The 20,345-nt window shown below is 43.5% G+C and overlaps 1 protein-coding gene, 2 long non-coding RNA genes and 1 gene segment (V, D, J or C); 1 reads left to right on the top strand and 3 right to left on the bottom strand.

Moving 5' to 3' along the window:
• The window catches only part of igl4v8 (immunoglobulin light 4 variable 8), a 74,860-nt gene that overhangs the window by 41,959 nt on the left and 12,556 nt on the right, over positions 1 to 20,345 (bottom strand). Inside the window, exons 1-3 of one of the 3 annotated variants that reach the window (XM_046859595.1) lie at positions 17,221 to 17,273; positions 16,809 to 17,109; positions 4,278 to 4,284 (exon numbers count right to left, since the gene is read on the bottom strand). The exons of the other annotated variants lie outside the window; for them this stretch is intronic. Coding sequence (XP_046715551.1) covers positions 4,278 to 4,284; positions 16,809 to 17,109; positions 17,221 to 17,269 — 357 coding nt within the window. The 5' untranslated portion in view covers positions 17,270 to 17,273. Of the gene's footprint in view, positions 1 to 4,277; positions 4,285 to 16,808; positions 17,110 to 17,220; positions 17,274 to 20,345 lie in introns of those variants that run through there. 3 annotated transcript variants of the gene reach the window in all.
• On the bottom strand, positions 7 to 575 carry LOC124392499. Its single transcript, XR_006927167.1, has 4 exons — positions 537 to 575; positions 394 to 456; positions 239 to 314; positions 7 to 146 (listed from the first exon to the last, which is right to left on the bottom strand). It is a non-coding gene; the product is annotated as an uncharacterized LOC124392499 (long non-coding RNA).
• On the top strand, positions 723 to 10,994 carry LOC124392495. The segment is given in 2 exon segments: positions 723 to 809; positions 10,581 to 10,994. A coding segment is annotated over 1 exon segment (315 nt).
• On the bottom strand, positions 9,385 to 9,592 carry LOC124392500. Its single transcript, XR_006927168.1, has 2 exons — positions 9,555 to 9,592; positions 9,385 to 9,443 (listed from the first exon to the last, which is right to left on the bottom strand). It is a non-coding gene; the product is annotated as an uncharacterized LOC124392500 (long non-coding RNA).

The following is a 20,345-nucleotide window of genomic DNA, read 5'->3' as shown; positions in this document are numbered from 1 at the left end:
ATACCGGTTAAAACAAATCACAAAAGCCAAATGGCAGCAGCAGAATTCCCCTTTTAAATAGTTGTAAGCCAAGGTTGTTCACTCGGCACGCAGCGAGGGAAAAGTCGAATCACAGCAATAATCACCCAGGACGAAAAAGGAGGATCCTATAATGCAAACAATGATACAGGATATAAATGATACGAGTAATTGCACAACTACAAGCTGTAATTCCCCCTAACAAACCGAAACAACTTACCAAACGCGGATAGATAAGTTCCTGAGAATCAATGCACCGCTCAGGATATGCAGCCTTCAAATAACCTGCTGTTAAACTGAAGTTCAAGGACTGCACATTACTCACGCCACCTGACACGCGTTAAAGCTAAACATTGCTAAACAACTTCCTCATACCTGCAGGGAGGACAGTAAACAGATCCAAACCAGCATCCAACAGGGACACACTGAAAAGACAGGCTAAGGATACACAAACGAGCCATTAGTGCAACGAGCAAAGAAAAACTAATTAGCCGACGCTACATACTAACAGCACATACCTGAAATCACTATAGCAGCCTGAAAAGGGGAGGATACGGACGTGACGCATGCCAGGCTCAAACCAACCCGCTCTAAATAGTGCCTGCTCGCTACTGATTGGTCAGGAGTGTCAATCACCACCTGAACCTCATTCATTCTGTCAGAATCGGATGTTAATTATGTTATACCCACCCATTCATATGAGAGTGTAATGTGATTGGTGGTTAATGAGTCAATCAAACAAGTCGTGTTCGAGGGAGTTTGAAAGAAGAAACGCTCGTGCGGGGAAAGCGGTAAAATAACCGCTAAACGCGTGTTATATTGGTTTTGTTTTCTTTGTAAAAGTGTTTTTTGTTTGGTTATGCCTTAATGTTAACCCAGGAGATTTGTTAACAGACTGGTTTTTGTCTTATCAACTGTTGGTGAGACTTTTTGCCTTTGAGTAGAAACCGCCCGTTGTGTTGATACAGAGTTTCTCTAGGTAACTTTACGGGACTGATATTCTGCATTTTGCGTATTACAGTGGCGTTGCGCTATTTAATACTTTGAGTTGGACACTTTGAGAGATCAGTTTGAGTTCAGGTTGTGATTGGGTGAGTGAAAAGCACTTGGTGGAGAAAACGTGCATTCATCAAGACTGTTCGGTTTGCCTTGGATCGCGTGTGAGGTCTCCGCTTAGACTGTGTGTGATCTCCGGAGCACAGGTACATGTTATTGGCTTTGTTTTGGCTCATTTGAGTGAAGAGGCCAGTTTAAACTTTACAAAGGCCACAACGCACACCAGCAACGACACAGGCCTGCATCGGGGGGTTGTGTGAGTGAGTGAGTGCTTGTGTGAGTGGGCCCACTACTATTTTATGTTGAGATTTGTACTTTGGTGTGATATGTGTTGATTTAGAATTGCAGTTGCACTGTTACAGAAATAGTTAATAGTAAGAGTGTTTAAGGATTTTCCTTTGAGTGCATATTCCTTGCTGGCTATTTAAGTGTATTACCAAGAGAAGTATTTGAACTGTTTACATTGTTTATTCAGTAAGTCGATTTGACACTAATTCATTGTTATAATTCCTATTGACTATTATTATTCATACCTATATATTATTATACATATGTCAACTTAATTACTTAAACATATAAATATATATATTCTATAATTTATATCTCAATCTATTTTTATATAGCAAAAAAAGAATTAAATACAAAACTGTTTCTTTTACGAATGGTTCTTTTTCGTTTATTTCAGAGTTTGGGTATCAGAGTATTTTAAGTTCTATGGTCGAGAGACCCCAAGTTATTGAACCCGTCGCCCCACCCTAAAGAGCTTAGACTTGACACAACTAAGTAGGGCAGGGGGCGCTACATAAAGTAAGGCGCTACTTTACTCGTTACTCCAGAAAAGTAATATTATTACGTAACGCATGTTACTTGTAACGCGTTACCCCCAACACTGGTAATGACTTACTGTCTGGATCTAAAGGGAAGCTTACTTATGCAATTTCTATTGTCTTATTCAATCTACATTTGCTCCCGAACAAATCTTGCATTATTTATGAAATACTACTACTGATGTATAAAGCACTAAATGGTCTTGTGTTCCAGTACCTGAGTGAAATTTTGTTTGATTACAATCTGCCCTGCCTACTTTAGTCAAAAGGTGCAGGCTATTTGTTGGTACTTCTAATAATGTAGACTGCAGCAGGGGACAGAGCTTTCTCTTACAATGTCCCACAGTTATGGCACAGCCTTCTAATCAGTGCTCAGGACTCAGACACAGTGTCATTGTTCAAGTCTAACCTATTAGCCTTCGCCAAAACTTTTGGGATTCACTGCTGAAAATGCCCTACCTAAATTTAAATGTTAACAGTTCCTGAGAAAAGTGGGCTACATACACAATTTAAATATATTTGAAAAGAAGACACTTTAAGTTTAACTGTCAATTATTCAAAGTTGATATTGCACAAAAAGATAAGTTATAGATGATGAAATTTCCTGCATTTTACTTTTTTTCTTAATATATAAATACATGAATTAAGTCCAAGAGCAATCCAGAAAAGTACTGGGTTAAAAGCCACATGTCTCATGAGTTTATATTTTAAATTAAATGAAGATAAGATTCCTACAAGCATTTATCTGAGACTATGTCTGATAATTTTCTACATCCCCCTGTTTAAGAGACACTTGCTAATCTCAGGTGGCCATTTATACTCTATTCATACAGTCTGCATATAAATGAATGGCTGACCATTAAAGGCTTTTGTTATACATGTTTGGCTATTGATATTGATTTGGCATTAATACTGATGGCCAGGTAGCCAGACAAGTTATTGTTTTAGAGTCATGACCATTCATATTAATGTCCGGCCATTCCAATCCCAACAATGCACACACACACACACACACACACACACACACACACACACACACACACACACACACACACTTGTCAAGCATTTCTCTTATGAAAACAAATGGGCAATAAAACGTATAACATGGTATAAAACTGTAAAGGGAGATATATTGTAATTTACAGATGTAAAACAGGCTCAGATTTTCCATCTCCATGCAGATCTCCAAGTCTCTTTTGTTACTTCGCCCCCAAGACATTTTCCTCATTTCTGCTTTGGGCAAATCTCAGATAAAACAACTTATTTGACTGTTAATTTTTATTTTATTTTTATATAATTTCTACAGACTAATAAAACTAAGAACTCGCCCACATGGAGAATAAAAACCTGGGAGCAAGCCTGGACAGGTTTGAGGCACGAAACATGAAAGGTGGGATGGACACGGAAGACTCTGGGAAGGCAGAGGCGGACGGCCGCAGGATTGAGTACCTTGGATATAGGAAAAGGTCCAATAAAACAAGGGGCCAGTTTCCTGCATGCGACCCTTAGTGGCAGGTCCTTGGTAGAGAGCCAAACCCTCTGGCCGGGGCGGTAAACGGGCGCTGGTCGGCGTTTGCGGTTGGCCCAGCGGGCATAGCAGCAGGAAGACCTGAGGAGAGCCACCCGGGTCTTCCTCCAGGCACGGCGGCAGCGCCTGACCAAAGCACCGGCTGAGGGCACTGAGGTCTCAACTTCCTGAGATGAAAAGATGGGTGGGTGATAGCCATAAGCGGCTTGGAACGGGGAGAGACCAGTGGCTGAGGACGGCAGAGTATTATGGGCATATTCGGCCCATATCAACCGCAAAGCCCAGGAAGCCTTGTCCTCAGTGCAAAGGATGCGAAGGGCTGTCTCCGGGTCCTGGTTTAACCTTTCAGCTTGCCCGTTGGTCTGCGGGTGGAACCCGGAGGACAAGCTGACCGAGATACCCAGGAGGCGGCAGAACTCCTTCCAAAAATTGGCAGTGAACTGCGGACCCCGATCCGAGACGATATTACTAGGGACACCATGGAGCCGGAACACGTGCTGCAGCAGAAGCTGGGCGGTTTCTTTGGCTGAGGGCAGTTTAGGGAGTGGTATGAAATGAGCCATCTTAGAAAACTGATCTATCACAGAAAGAATGGCGGTATGGCCAGCAGAGGGAGGCAGACCGGTAACGAAGTCAAGGGCTATATGGGACCATGGGCGGTGTGGAACGGGAAGCGGGCGGAGGAGACCCACCGGGGGGCATCTGGAGCTCTTGTGCTTGGCGCAAACAGGACAGGCGGCCACAAACTGACAAACGTCTTCCCTAATAGTGGGCCACCAAAAACGTTGCCGCAGAAGGGCCAAGGTGCGAGGGGTTCCCGGGTGGCAGAAAAATTCGAGAGCAGTGGCACCACTGGAGTACCCGTGAACGGAGCTGGTCCGGAACGTAGAGCCTGCCCTCCGGACAGCCGACTGGGGTGGGTTGTCCCGAAGTGGCCCTGTGCACCCTGCGTTCAATGTCCAAACGAAGGACCCTGACGGAAACGGATGGGGGTAGGATGTGACACGGTTCTTCGCCCTCCTCCTGCCAGTCGGGACAGGGCATCCGGTTTGCAGTTCTTGGAGCCCGGACGGTAGGAGAGTGTAAAGCAAAAACGGGCAAAAAACAGCCCCCACCTGGCCTGCCGGGGGTTGAGGCGCTTGGCTGCGTGCAGATACTCCAGGTTGCGATGGTCCGTCCACACAATGAACGGGTGTTCGGCACCCTCCAACCAATGACGCCATTCCTCAAGCGCCAGCTTGACGGCCAGTAGCTCGCGATCCCCGATGGAGTAGTTCTGTTCCGCGGGACATAGTCGGCGTGAAAAGAAGGCACACGGATGGAGGCGGTTGTCGGTGGCACCTCTCTGAGACAGAATGGCCCCCACACCCTTGTCTGAGGCATCAACCTGCATCAACCTCCACAACAAATTGCCGGCATGGATCAGGCAGGGTAAGAACAGGTGCAGACGTGAACCGGGTCTTGAGCTCCAGAAAGGCCTGTTCCGCCTCGGAATTCCAGGTGAATGGCTGACGAGTAGAGGTGAGTCGGTGTAGTGATGCCGCGATGGTGCTAAAACCGCGGATGAACTTGCGGTTAAAATTAGCAAAACCTAGGAACCTTTGCAGTTGCTTGCGATTCTCCGGTTCGGGCCACTCCTCTACGGCGCCTCCTCCGGATCCATCTGAACCCTCCCTGCCGACAAGATGAAGCCCAGAAAAGAAGTGCTGGACACATGGAATTCACATTTTTCAGCCTTCACATACAACTGGCTCTGAAGTAGACGGGTGAGCACAGTGTGCACATGGCAGCGGTGTTCCTCCAGGGAGCGGGAGTAGATCAGAATGTCGTCCAGGTAGACAAACACAAACCGATGGAGCATGTCTCCCCGGATGTAGTCCGCCATAGCTTCCCTTTCAGGACCAGTCAGGTGGTAGAGGCGGCCTCGGGGAGGAGCCGTTCCCGGCAACAGGTCAATACCGCAATCATAAGGACGGTGGGGCAGTAAAGACAGGGCTCTAGCTTTACTGAAAACGACGCCCAGATCATGGTACGCCGCAGGGACAGAGCTGAGGTCGGAGGAGGATTCCCCACCAGAACGACTAGGAGTCTGGGGAATCGAGGAGAGGCAGCTGGCATGACACGAAATCCCCCACTCCAACACCCGGCCACTGGTCCAGTTCAGGCGAGGGTTGTGCCTCTGCAACATGGGGAACCCGAACATGGCCGGCGCTCACGGTGATGGGATGATGAGGAACGATAACCATTCGCAATGCTGTTCAGCGATGGAAACGAGGAGAGGCTTGGTGCGGTGGGTGACCCGATGGAGAATATGACCATCAAAAGCATGGACCAGGAGCGGTACAGGAAGAGGTTCGGACTCAACGCCCAGTTGACGAGCGAGCTCTTCGTCCAAAAACTCGGCGTCCGCCCCGGAGTCAACAAATACCGCCAATTCACGACTGGACATCGACCCGAACCTGAACCTTGAGCAACGGCCTAGAGGGGGCTGGGAGTCCTTGGCCCGGCGTTGGCCCCACGTTCAACGCCGAGCCCTCTCTTTTGCTGGACAGGTGGCGGCCATGTGTCCCGCCTTGCCACAATACAAGCAGAGTCCCTGAGAGTGACGCCTCTCCTTTTCACTAGTGGAGAGGTGGCGGCGGCCAATCTCCATGGGTTGCGGAGGCAGACTAGACGAGGTACTGAAGTGAGATGGGTCAGAGGGAGAGACGGGCTGCCAGGGTCCACAAAACCCCCCGTCCGAGCGGAATTCCCTAATCCGTCGGTCGATTCGGGTGGCCAGGCTGATCAGGGAGTCCAGATCCTCTAAAAGATCCCTGGCCGCACGCTCATTCTTGATCTAAATTCAAATTCTAAAATCTTGATTATAAAGCGCCATGGCATCCCACTCACTCTCGGCCGCAGCGGTGCGGAAATCCGTGGCGTATTCCGCGACGGATCGCCCGTCTTGAATGGTCTGGAACAACGACCGGGCAGCGTCCTGCCGGGGGGTGGCTGAGTCGAAGATCTTGCGTAGCTCCTCAGAGAACGCGCAATAGGAGGCACAGACCGAGGAACGGCGTTCCCACTCCGCCGTGGCCCACCGTTTGGCCTTACCCGAAAGCAGGGAGATCACATAGGCCACCTTGGTGAGTTCATCTGGAAAAGAAGAAGGCTAAAGCTGAAAAGTTATTTCGCAGCTCAACAGGAACGGACGGCACTCCCCTGGTTGTCCTGCGAAGCGCTCGGAAGTCGGCAGATGAACCCCACACCTAGGTGCTGTTGGCGGGACGGGCGCCGGGGCGGCTGACGCGGCGGCATGAGCAGTGGGGTTCTCTGAAACAGACGACTGGGCGACAGGGGCTGGGTTGCGCTGGAGAGCCAGTTCACGAATTGCGCTTGCCAGTTCCTGTATCTGCAGGTGATGAGAGGTGGTGAGCTGCACCAAAGAGGAGAGCTGAGACTGCACATCGTCCGCTGGGTCCATGTCTGGCCAGATTGTACTGTCAGTGGTGCAAAAGTAGGACCCAAATGCAGGACGCAGCAATAAAGATAAACAGAAGTCTTTAATGCAAAATAATCCAGAAAGCACACAAAACAAAGTGTCCAAAAACTTACGGTCCTACGGGTAAGATAATTCACACAAAAACCACACAAGAACAAGTGTCCGAAAACTTATGGTCCCCTGTGTAAAGTAATCCACAAAAACCGGGCAAAAACGTACAGTCCGTGAGAAAAAAAGAGAAAACCGTGTCTATTTATGTGATGGCTGACAGTTTCCCTCTTTCTTCCTGTCACTCTCTCTTTCTCTCTCTCTCCTCCCCCTTCCATTCCAAGTTAAACACGATCTTGATGTTATAGTGATTCTGTCCCATTTTTCTTTCTGGACCTGCCTGATTCATCCTGATGCCCTACCTCTTGATGTTTCCAAATAAACAGTTTAAAAAACCATGAGGTTACAGCAGAGGGTTAAACACAAGAACCATTATATGGATCTGGACTGTAAATAATATAAACTGTTTGCTACAATTGCTTAGGACTACAATCACCATGAGCAGTTTTATATCAGAGTTTCCATCAGGGGACCATCAATTGATATCCTCAACAATGATGGAGGTGTAGTAAATTAATGTTCTTTTTCAGCTAGAAGAGGAAGGGGTCCCTTTTTTGAGATTGAATCCTCAGACGGTTTAGTGTCAAGGAGTTTTGTTTGCCCTTCATGGCTGACTTGCTCATAAGGGATAAAAAATATGGATACATTTAGGGACTAATTTATAAATGTAAAATTTATACACAGATTCTACTTATTTCTGTAAAGCTGCTTTGGGGCAATGTCCATTGTTAAAAGTGATATACAAATAATGCGGCAAATTGTGTCTATTGAATAGCTTTGTGTGTGTGTGTGTGTTTATCTTCACAGAAATAAAGGATACGTTTGTTCACATCGAGGGATTGAATATACATAAATCAATAAGCCAAAAAAGTGTCATTGTGTCGTATCACATCCTCCAACTCAGCACCTGCAGTCGCTCCCAGCTGCAGCAGTGCAGTTTCTCTACTATCTGACTGAGGGAGGTTTTTGTACGACTCTAAATCACTGTGTTAACACATTGCTAGTGATGGAATGGAAACTCTGACAGTAATAATCTCCTGCATCTTCAGTCTGGACTCCACTGATGGTCAGAGTGAAATCAGATCCAGATCCACTGCCACTGAAACGAGCTGGAAAACCCGACTGTAACTGATTCACATATTTAATCAGTAGTTTAGGAGCTTCTCCAGCTTTCTGCTGATACCAGTGTAAGTAGTTGTTGCTATACACTGCTGGACTGGTTTTACAGTTGATCAGATCAGAATTTCTGTAAAATGCTTTTACGTCTAAGATGCAGAAAGAAGCTGAAACTTCCACTGGATGCTGTTTGTACTGAATCTTAATTAGTTTCTTACTGTAGTGGGTTGATGGTGGAATCAGCAATCAGCATCAGTGCTGGCTGTGACTAAACACACACACATTAATTTTTTGTACTGGAAATTAATGTTTAGATTCTTGTAGGACTTAAATGTCATATCATAACTTAATATCAGTCAACAGAAGGAGTGGAGGAATTTCATACACTGAGGCATTATGGGTAAAACCTGTACAATTGCAGTTCTACATTTTGTGTCTTTTCAGCTTTTAGTTTGTGTGATGTATTTGTGTCTTACACACTAGCTGCATCTTCAGTTTAGACTGATTCACCCGGCTTATACATATATCTATGTATTACAAGTACACTGCTATTACCTCCTACAAAATCTGTCTATATTGCACTGAACTGCCTATACAAATTGTCTATACTGCATTGACAATGTAAACACTTGATAAGAGAGAAGAGAAACGGTATTTTAATTCCTTTGTATGTCAGCACATATGGTGACATTGACAAAAAAAAAACCTTGAACCTTGAAGCTTCATCTCAGTGTTAATAGTGGTTTGTAATAAGACGTATGAATGATGGAAAGAGCAGTGAGTTTAGAGCAGCAGGCTTTTTTACAGACATTGAACATTTATTGTATCACTGTGGAACTAAACTGCCTCTGGGCTGTAAGTAACCTGTTTATTAATGACTGAAATAAAGTGTGTTCAGATTAATGACTGAAATTGAGTGTGTTCAGATTCATGATATAAATTGTCAAAAAAAATCTCCAAATGCACTTTACTCAAATGTTTATTTTTATTTGTCAAAATCCTTCTGTTTCTAATTATTTCCTTAATATTAGAAGACAAACACTATATGACTATAGTGCTAGCACCTAATTTTAAATTAATTAAATCCAAATAGATCTCATTCTGTATATTACTGTGACATGTTCCACTGAATTCACAATTAGATCTTAGAGACTTTGTGTATTAAATGCTGTTGATGTTTGTGATTATTGAATATTCACTATTAACCAATTTCCACATTTAGTGATCACAATGATGGTGACTGTTTCTCCTGGAAGAACAGATTTCACTGCAGGAGTCTGAGTTACTGTTGCTTGACCTCTGCATTCTGTAAAAATACACAATAATGCAGCATGAAACTGAAATATTAGAACAGAAACAATACGTGTATTTGTATGAACACATCATTGTAGAGATAAAATATGAAGCAGTGTCTGACCTTGAGTCCAGAGGATCAGTGTCCAGATGAAGACGGGGATCAAAGTCATGGTAGCTGTGGGTGAAGTTTCTGTAGCAGCAGCTCTCAGTCATGAAGTGTGAAAGTCACAGCACTATAAACACTCCCAGAGCACTGAAGCATGTGCTGCCAATGCAAAGTGTCCTCTAAGTATGGAAACGTCTTTACCACATTCCCCCAATCTTACTGTCATTCTCACATTTCCTGGAAAATTTTAAGTGGATAGAAGTGTATGTAGAGAAATGTCGTTCAGGCTTTCACTAGAATTCCAGAGTTTTCAGATTCACTGTAGTGTAGCAAAGGTTTTTGTACAACATTTTCATTAGAATGTATCACTGTGGAGGACTTTTAGTGGAGGAACAAAACTCAAGTGCTCACTTTTCCTAAAATCTCATGGTTTAATTCGTTTTTTCCGTAATGTTAATACTGATTCAGTACAAAATAAAAATGTGACATTCTTATAAAAATAGCTTTTCTATAAAATAGAGAAATGTGATGTGAAGAGGAGAGAGCTGCTTCTAGAAAGTCTCTGCTTTTGAGTAATTTTGTAAAATTCTGAGTCACTTCATCTCTTTTTTCATATTCATGTGAAATGTTAACTTTTATTTGATTTCATTATTTCTTTGTGTTACTCGAATTGATCATCACAGTGAAAATTAGTGCAACAGTGTAACAGGAACAATGATGGTTTAGTGTTGATTTCACATTAATTTTAAGTCATAAATCATTATTAAGACCATATAAAATTTACTGTGATATGATGGTTATTGAAGCACAATGTGTTGTTAAGAACTTGGTAAGAAATTGTTTTGTTCAGCTGCAGGATGATGATGGTTGGATGATGTTATTAGAATTGTGTCCTGTTGTGGATGTGCAGATAAACTACTGCATCTGTTCTACTGCTGTTACACTCATTTACCAAATATCACCATGTTCAGTGTGATAGAGTTCACATTATTATGACTATAATTATGTGTGTTTGTGTTTTTGTGTCTGTTTTGTCTCCAGCTGGACCGATGGTGAAGCCCTCCGTGTCTCTGCTCCCTCCCTCCTCTCTGCAGCTCTCTGAGGGTTCGTCCTCTCTGCTCTGCCTGCTCTCGGACTATTCTCCACAGGGGGCGCTGCCGAGCTGGACCATGGATGGTGTCAAGGTGAAAGATGTTGTTCTGACCAGCACAGAAGATCAGAAGAACGGTGTCTACAGCCGCAGCAGCACACTGACCCTCAGCAAAGAACGCTGGGAAGAGGCCGAGGTGTTCGGCTGTATCGTCTCTCACCACGACACCACTCAGATCACCTCGTTCCGAAAGAGTCGCTGTGAAGTCCACTAGAATTCAAGTGTACACTTTAACACATGCTTAGCAGTCTGAGGTGGTGTCAGTGGTGTAGCTGTGCTGAAATAAAGCTTAAATCTGGAAATCATGTCTCCTTTGTCAGTAGTGAAGTGTCTTTGTTAGTGATTTGGAACTGCACCTTTACAGCAGCTCGAGTGCAGAGCTGTGTGTTGTGCTTGAGTGAGTTTGGATGAAGAACCAAAAAACATCTGCTGAAAGTGTTTAACTGTTCTGGGAATCAGAGCTTTTCATGCAAATGTGTGTGTGTGTGTGTGTGTGTGTGTGTGTGTGTGTGTGTGTGTGTGTGTTGGCTTTAGGTGGATCACTTTCACATCTTATTTCTCTTTCTGCTCAAATGTGCATAAAAACATTAAAATTACTATTATAAATACACTATTTAATAAACTAATAGGATGAAACTAGAATTTACACAATTATAGTCCAGACCAGGAAAAAATACTAAATAAAACAATAAAAATTATAATAAAAGAAGGTCTCAGAGTCTATGATTTAAACTAAGAACTTTTTGAATAAATTACAACCACAATTCCACGAAAGTTGGGAAACTGTGTAAAATGTAAATACAAACAGACTGCAATGATTTCCAAATGTCTTAAACCGGTATTCTATACATGATAGAACATAGACTAGTAAACTTCTGGGAAATGAGAAAACCAGTTGCTGGAGTTTTGGGAGAGGAATATTGTCCCATTATTGCCTGATTTAGGTTTCTAACTGCTCCACAGTCCTGGGTCTTCTTTGACATATCTTTTGTTTCGACGTGTGTAACCGGTGACTCGCGACGCCAAACTTTACATGCAGCCGGCGACACCGGTGGAATAACTGGACTCTGCGTTGTGACTTTACTGAATCAGATACAGGACAGCAGGCTTTGATTCTTCTCCAGGAGCATTTTTATTTCTGACACATGAAACAAATAAGCAGCCTCTTTAGATGGAAATGCCCTTTTCATTCTCTTCCACAAGATAACAGTACAAAAGGGGAACAAAAAAAATAAAAATACAACAAACATACCTGACACATGAAACAAATAAGCAGCCTCTTTAGATGGAAATGCCCTTTTCATTCTAAAATACACACGTTGTACATTTATCACCATGTGCTCTTACTTCCACACACTTAAAGATAAGATTATTACTCAAAAGTATAAAATGACAAGATTAACCACACAGATAAGTAAAATAACATTATACAAAATAAATTTAAGTGAAAATATAAGTTCAAAAGATTAAAAATAAATGAAATATCAGGAGACTAAAGAAAAACCTACCTCTTCCACAAGATAACAGTACAAAAGGGAAGAGGAGGGAGCAGCAGAGGAAGTTAAATCACATGTGGCATCACAACTCTTAAAGGATAAGCGCTCATTTTTACATCAGGTAACCATATGAGATAAATACAATTTTGTGTGAATTCTTATATTTAACAGTGTATTTTCTATACCTGTTACACGTGCACCAAATATTTTTATTTGGTTAAAGCAAAGGCTCTTCGAAGCCACGCTGTTGTCATAGATGCAGTATGAGGTTTAGCATTGCACCACTGACATTTCTGTCCTGCCTTAAAATACATTATCTGGGTAGAAGCATGTGTTGTTCTAAATCCTGGATATATCTTTCAGCACTGATGGTGCCTTTCCAGATGTGCAAGCTGCTTATTCAATAGGCAATAATGCAGGAAGGAGACCAGAAGCACAGAATGGCACAGGAAGTAGTAACACACTCTTTCCAGGATCAATGATGGATCCAGTCATGCTGAGGTAGAAACATAAAAAAATGTAAAGCAAGGAAACACTGATGTGTGATGCTGAGGAAAGATGGTAGAAGACCAAGTTGGGACGAATGTAAAACAGAACAGAATGCAGTGATATAGCAATCTCGTAAACCCATATTTTATTCACAGTAGAACATAGAAAAGATAAAGAGATTCAAAAAAGAAAAAAAAGATTAATCTCCAGGTCAAGATCTCCAAGTAACTCTTTATAACTCTCTGCCCACCCTTTCAACCACTGCTTGCATCCTTGGGGAAAGTATGAACAATTAACTGTCCTTCTCCTCACATCTTGCTAATGTGGCTCGTTCTTGTCCGATTTCTTCTCTACAACATCTGAAGGATTCGACCATTTGTGTCCACACAGGCTGCCCAGGTGCTTGTTCAGTCTCTTGTCATTTCGAGACTGGACTACTGCAACTCTCTTCTGGCAGGTCTTCCCCTGAACGCTATTCGTTCACTGCAAATGATCCAAAATGCAGCTGCACGATTTGTGTTCAATCTGCCCAAGTTCTCCCACACCACCCCACTGCTGCGCTCACTTCACTGGCTTCCAGTAGCTGCACGTACCGATTCAAAACACTGACACTTGCCTACTTGCCTGAGAGGCTCTTCTCTGTTCTGGCACCAAGGTGATGGAAGGAACTTCCCCTAAATGTCCAAACAACAGTGTCCCAGGCTTCAAGCTTCAATCTTCAAGCGACAGGTGAAGACTTACCTCTAACTGAAACATTTAAACTAACACTTTCCAAGTTTGTTCTGGAAAAAAAAAAAAAAAAACCTCGACAGAGCTGATTTATATTAAGTTTGTAATCTAGCATACCAGTGTGTTTTATATTTAAATTCGGGCTGGGCAACAACTCAAATTTTTAATAGCGCTTAATCGCATGATTTTCCTGCATTGTTATACGCAAAATCCCATCTTCTAGTTCTTCTTCTTCTTTCGGCTTCTCCCATTAGGGGTCACCACAGTGAATCATCCGTCTCCACACCTCCCTGTCCTCTACATCTGCCTCTTTCAAACCAACTACCTGCATTTTTTCTCTCACCACATCCATAAACCTCCTCTTTGGTCTTCCTCTTTTCCTTCTTCCTGGTGGCTCCATCCTCAGCCTTCTCCTATCAATGTACCCCATGTCCCTCCTCTGCACATGTCCAAACAATCTCAATCTTAATCTTGCCTCCCTCGCTTTGTCTCCAAAACGTCCTAAATGTTCTGTCCCTCTAATAAACATATTTCCAATACTGTCCATCATCGTCACTCCCAACAAAAACCTCAACATCTTCAGCTCTGCTACCTCCAGCTCCACCTCCTGTCTTTTACTCAATGCCACTGTCTCTAAACCATACAACATCGCAGGTCTCACCACAGTCCTATAAACTTTCCCTTTCACTTTTACAGATATCAAAAATCACTCCTGCTATCTCTCTTCTTCACCCACTCCACCGTGCCTGCACTCTTTTCTTCACTTCTCTAACACCCTCTCCATTACTTTGCACTGTTGACCCCAGGTACCTGAACTCCTCCACCTTCTCCACCTCTTCTCCCTGCAACCACACCACTCCACTGCCCACCCTCTCATTCACACACATGTACTCTGTCTTAATCCTACCGACCTTCATTCCCCTTCTCTCCAGCACAGAGCTCCAGCTCTCGAGACTCTTCTCAACCTGCTCCCTACTCTCACCACAATCACAGTATCATCTGCAAACATCTGTCGTAACTCAGATCCCATGTCCGAGTAGACATAACATTTAAGTGGTTCAATACTCAAATTAGTTTTAGCTATTCACTAATCAATTACCAATAAGTTTCAAACTTCAAATAATACATAAACAAACCAAATGAAGACATCTTCCAGTCATGAATGAGAAGGAGCAAATCAGCTTTACTGCAGTCACTTCAGGCCTGTCCCATGGAGCTCTCGGGAGAGAACCATCCTGACAGCAATGGCATCCGTCAGCTTTCACATGCAAGTGCGAATTTGATATAAACAATCCTTACTTTTTATATCTCACACCTAGTTAAATTTACATATTTTGTCTAATATCTCTCTAAAAATTTACATACACCAATCATTTTACAGGCCTTTGCATAGCCCACCTTTTGCTTGCGTGTTTTCTGGTAAGTTTATACCTATTCTTTTATACGATTCTAGTTTACATGTACAAAAAATATCTCTTGATAATGACTTTTTCTTAAAATAAAAAATCCCCTGATCGTGCACTTTGCACACAACAATGCAACAGATCATCCACCGCAATTTTTTAAATCTTGTCCTGTTTTTTTTCCTATGTCTGCAAATCATCCTTTGTTTTGTTTTGTGTAGACTTTGGATAGAAACATGTTAGTTTATTACTAGTTTTACAAACCAGGGCTTTAGTTTTAACACACCAGCACTTTTCTCCAAATGCTTTTTCTATTTTTCATAGCTCTCGTCTTTTACTTAGTTTTTCTTAAAATCTTCTTAAAATATATTTTCTTTGCCATAATACTTCTTTATATAACATTTCCTGTCTTACTCTCATTCTGCCTGCATCTTTAGCTCATGCTCACATAGAAACATATTACTTAATGTGTGTTTTGGACATTGTACCTCTTATACAAATTATTGCAACTATTTTCCTACATTCTTTATTATCTGATGATGTGTTGGGCCTATTAACCTATTACTCTTCTCAATTTTTTATATTTTCCTATTTTTATTTTACATTATATTTGCCTATCTTTTCCTTCCGGCCGACACACATTGCCTGGTGTACGTGGTCACCACTTTTTACCGGCCATGGCATATATCTGCTATCTGGAGTGACTATTGGTCCTCATATGCGTCTCTATTTTCCACCTCGAATATTTTTCCCAGTTCATAATCATGGCGCCTCTACATTTTTCACCGTATTTTTCTAAAACTGCCATTTTTTTAAATCCCTAACCTAATCAATCAGCCGTATCTTCTCACTCGCCTTTATAACATGTATTACATTTACAAGCATTTTGATAATATAATGTATGCTAAACTTTCCATATGATAAACTTTACTCAAAAGCATGATTATTGATTTTGTCTGCACTCTCTTTATACACCGAGTTCTCTGTGAAGCTGGGTATTATACTATATTAATGCTGAGTAATGGTTATATGTTTTAAGCTTGGATTTAAACTAATATAAGCAATGTTATGTTATCTGAAGCATATTGCTAAATGATATTATATATTACTAGATTTTACTGCTAAGATCTGAAGCTGACCTAAGCTAAATTACATGGGTGAACTTTATGCACACTATTATGCAAGATGAGTCAAGCATCTTGCGTTCTCTCTGTTTTCTCCACATAGCCAAGGTGTTTAACCACATAGGCAGCTCCATACATGACTGAATTTTGCACAGTGCATGATGCACCTAAACTCACCAATCCTATTAAACCTGACTTTTCTACTAATATTGCTTATATTATTATTTTAAATGATCTATTATATATTTATATTTATTATCATTATATTATAAACTGAACTAGCTAAATTTCTCAACACGTCAAAGACCACGTAGAGTCCTGTCTGACCTCGTCTGTCAACCTGTCCATCACTATTGCAAACAGGAAAGTGGTGTGGTGTGATGGAGTGTGTGTACTGTGGTGTGATGGAGTGTGTACGGTGTGGTGTGAGGAAATGTGTGTAGTATGATGTGATGGAGCATGTTTAGTGTGGTGTGATGGATTGTGTGTGGTGTTATGGAGTGTGTGCAGTCTGGTGTGATGGAGTGTGTACAGTGTGGGGTGATGGAGTGTGTACAGTGTGGTGTGATTAAGTGTGTGTTGTGTGGTGTGATGGAGTTTGTGTAGTGTGGTGTGATGGAGTGTGTGTACAGTGTGGTGTAATGGAGTGCGTACGGTGTGGTGTGATGGGGTGTTTGTAGTGTGGTGTGATGGTGTGTGTAGTGTCATGTGATGGAGTGTGTACAGTGTGGGGTGATGGAGTGTGTGTTGTATCACATCCTGAACTCAGCACCTGCAGTCGCTCCCAGCTGCAGCAGTGCAGTTTCTCTACTATCTGACCGAGGGAGGTTTTTGTACGACTCTATATCACTGTGTGAACCAAGTAGCCAGAGATATCATGGTAACTCTGACAGTAATAATCTCCTGCATCTTCAGTCTGGACTCCACTGATGGTCAGAGTAAAATCAGATCCAGATCCACTGCCACTGAAACGAGCTGGAAAACCCGACTGTAATTCGTTTGCTTTAATGATCAGAAGTTTAGGAGCTTCTCCAAGTTTCTGCTGATACCAAGCTAAAGATTGAAAACCCCAGCCTTGATAGACCTGGGGATTAGTTTTACAGTTGATGGTGACTCTTTCTCCTGGAAGAGCAGATTTCACTGCAGGAGTCTGAGTTACTGTGACTTGACCTCTGCATTCTGCAAAAATAAACAATAATGCAGCATGAAACTGAAATATTAGAACAGATACAATACGTGTATTTGTATGAACACATCATTGTAGAGATAAAATATGAAGCAGTGTCTGACCTTGAGTCCAGAGGATCAGTGTCCAGATGAAGACGGGGATCAAAGTCATGGTAGCTGTGGGTGAAGTTTCTGTAGCAGCAGCTCTCAATCATGAAGTGTGAAAGTCACAGCGCTATAAACACTCCCAGAGCACTGAAGCATGTGCTGCCAATGCAAAGTGTCCTCTAAGTATGGAAACGTCTTTACCACATTCCCCCAATCTTACTGTCATTCTTACACTCAGTCACAATGAAAGGTTTCTTTAAAATAATCTTCTTTAAAAAGATCAAGCCTGAACCTCTTTAAAGCCTGAACTTCAGGCTTTAACTTTAATTCCATCAGGATTCAAACTGGCTACAGAGGAGATTTCAAGGAGACCAGCATTATAACATTATTATTTACTATCTTTATGTGTACAGTTTTGTGTGATGGAGAGTGTGTAGTGTGGTGTGATGGAGTGTGTACAGTGGTGTGATGGAGTGTGTGTAGTGTGGTGTGATGGAGTGTGTACAGTGGTGTGATGGAGTGTGAAGCAAAGTAAGATGGAGTGTGTATTGTGGTGTGATGGAGTGTGTACAGTGTGGTGTAATGGAGTGTGAAGCAAGGTAAGATGGAGTGTGTGTAGTGTGGTGTGATGGAGTTTGTACAGTGTGGTGTGATGGAGTGTGAAGCAAGATAAGATGGAGTGTGTAGTGTGGTGTGATGGAGTGTGTGCAGTGTGGTGTGATGGAGTGTGTAGTGTTGTGATGGAGTGTGTACAGTGTGGTGTGATGGAGTGGGTAGTGTGGTGTGATGGAGTGTGTAGTGTGGTGTGATGGAGTGTGTAGTGTGGTGTGATGGAGTGTGTAGTGTGATGTGATGGAGTGTGTAGTGTGGTGTAGCAGGTGTGTAGTGGTGTGATGGAGTGTGTAGTGTGGTGTAACGGTGTGTAGTGGTGTGATGGAGTGTGTAGTGTGGTGTGATGGAGTGTGTAGTGTGGTGTAATGGAGTGAAGCAAGGTAAGATGGAGTGTGGTGTGATGGAGAGTGTGTAGTGTGGTGTGATGGAGTGTACAGTGGTGTGATGGAGTGTGTGTAGTGTGGTGTGATGGAGTGTGTACAGTGGTGTGATGGAGTGTGAAGCAAGGTGATGGAGTGTGTATTGTGGTGTGATGGAGTGTGTACAGTGTGGTGTAATGGAGTGTGAAGCAAGGTGATGGAGTGTGTGTAGTGTGGTGTGATGGAGTTTGTACAGTGTGGTGTGATGGAGTGTGAAGCAAGATAAGATGGAGTGTGTAGTGGTGATGGAGTGTGTGCAGTGTGGTGTGATGGAGTGTAGTGTTGTGATGGAGTGTACAGTGTGGTGTGATGGAGTGGGTAGTGTGGTGTGATGGGTGTGTGTGGTGTGATGGAGTGTGTAGTGTGGTGTGATGGAGTGTAGTGGTGTGATGGAGTGTGGTGTGGTGTGATGGAGTGTGTGTGGTGTGATGGAGTGTGTAGTGGTGTGATGGAGTGTGTGTGTGGTGTAACAGTGTGTAGTGGTGTGATGGAGTGTAGTGTGGTGTGATGGTGTGTAGTGTGATGTGATGGGTGTGTGGTGTGATGTGATGCAGTGTGTGGTGTGTGATGGAGTGTAGTGTGGTGTGAGTGTGTAGTGGTGTGATGGAGTGTGTGGTGTGGTGTGGTGTGTAGTGGTGTGATGGAGTGTGTGTGGTGTAACAGTGTGTAGTGGTGTGATGGAGTGTAGTGTGATGGAGTGTGTAGTGGTGTGATGGAGTGTGGTGTGGTGTGATGGAGTGTGTAGTGTGGTGTAATGGAGTGTGAAGCAAGGTAAGATGGAGTGGTGTGATGGAGTGTGGTGGTGTGATGGAGTGTTGTGGTGTGATGGAGTGTAGTGGTGTGATGGAGTGTGTGTGTGGTGTGATGGAGTGTGGTGTGGTGTGATGGGTGTGTAGTGGTGTGATGGAGTGTGTAGTGGTGATGGAGTGTAGTGGTGTGATGGAGTGTGTAGTGTGTGATGGAGTGTGTAGTGTGATGTGATGGAGTGTGTAGTGTGATGTGATGCAGTGTGGTGTGGTGTGATAGAGTGTGGTGTTGTGATGGAGTGTGTAGTGGTGTGATGGAGTGTGTGTGTGGTGTGGTGTGTAGTGTGGTGTGATGGTGTGTAGTGTGGTGTGAGTGTGTAGTGTGTGATGGAGTGTGTGTGGTGTAACAGTGTGTAGTGGTGTGATGGGTGTGTAGTGTGGTGTGATGGGTGTGTACAGTGGTGTGATGGAGTGTGAAGCAAGGTAAGATGGAGTGTGTGATGGAGTGTGTGTGTGTGTGATGGAGTGTGTACAGTGTGGTGTAATGGAGTGTGAAGCAAGGTAAGATGGAGTGTGTGTGGTGTGATGGAGTGTGTACAGTGGTGTGATGGAGTGTGAAGCAAGATAAGATGGAGTGTGTAGTGGTGTGATGGAGTGTGTGCAGTGTGGTGTGATGGAGTGTGTAGTGTTGTGATGGAGTGTGTACAGTGTGGTGTGATGGAGTGTGTGGTGTGATGGAGTGTGTGTGTGGTGTGATGGAGTGTGTAGTGTGGTGTGATGGAGTGTGTAGTGGTGTGATGGAGTGTGTGTGTGGTGTGATGGAGTGTGTGTGTGTGGTGTGATGGAGTGTGTAGTGGTGTGATGGAGTGTGTAGTGTGGTGTAACAGTGTGTAGTGTGGTGATGGAGTGTGTAGTGTGGTGTGATGGAGTGTGTAGTGTGATGTGATGGAGTGTAGTGTGATGTGATGGAGTGTGTGTGGTGTGATAGAGTGTGTGGTGTTGTGTGATGGAGTGTAGTGGTGATGGAGTGTGTAGTGTGGTGTGATGTGATGGAGTGTGTAGTGGTGTGATGGAGTGTGTAGTGTGGTGTAACGGAGTGTAGTGGTGATGGAGTGTGTGTGTGGTGTAGGAGTGTGTAGTGGTGTGATGGAGTGTGTAGTGTGGTGATGGAGTGTGTGTGTGGTGTAATGGAGTGTGAAGCAAGGTAAGATGGAGTGTGGTGTGATGGAGTGTGTGTAGTGTGGTGTGATGGAGTGTGGTGTGGTGTGATGGAGTGTGTAGTGTGATGGAGTGTGGTGTGGTGTGATGGAGTGTGTGTGGTGATGGAGTGTGTAGTGGTGTGATGGAGTGTGTGTGGTGTGAT

The sequence above is a fragment of the Silurus meridionalis genome, chromosome 10 (genome assembly GCF_014805685.1).
Source record: "Silurus meridionalis isolate SWU-2019-XX chromosome 10, ASM1480568v1, whole genome shotgun sequence".
Lineage (NCBI taxonomy): Eukaryota > Metazoa > Chordata > Actinopteri > Siluriformes > Siluridae > Silurus > Silurus meridionalis.
This window is presented reverse-complemented; position numbering and strand designations above follow the sequence as displayed.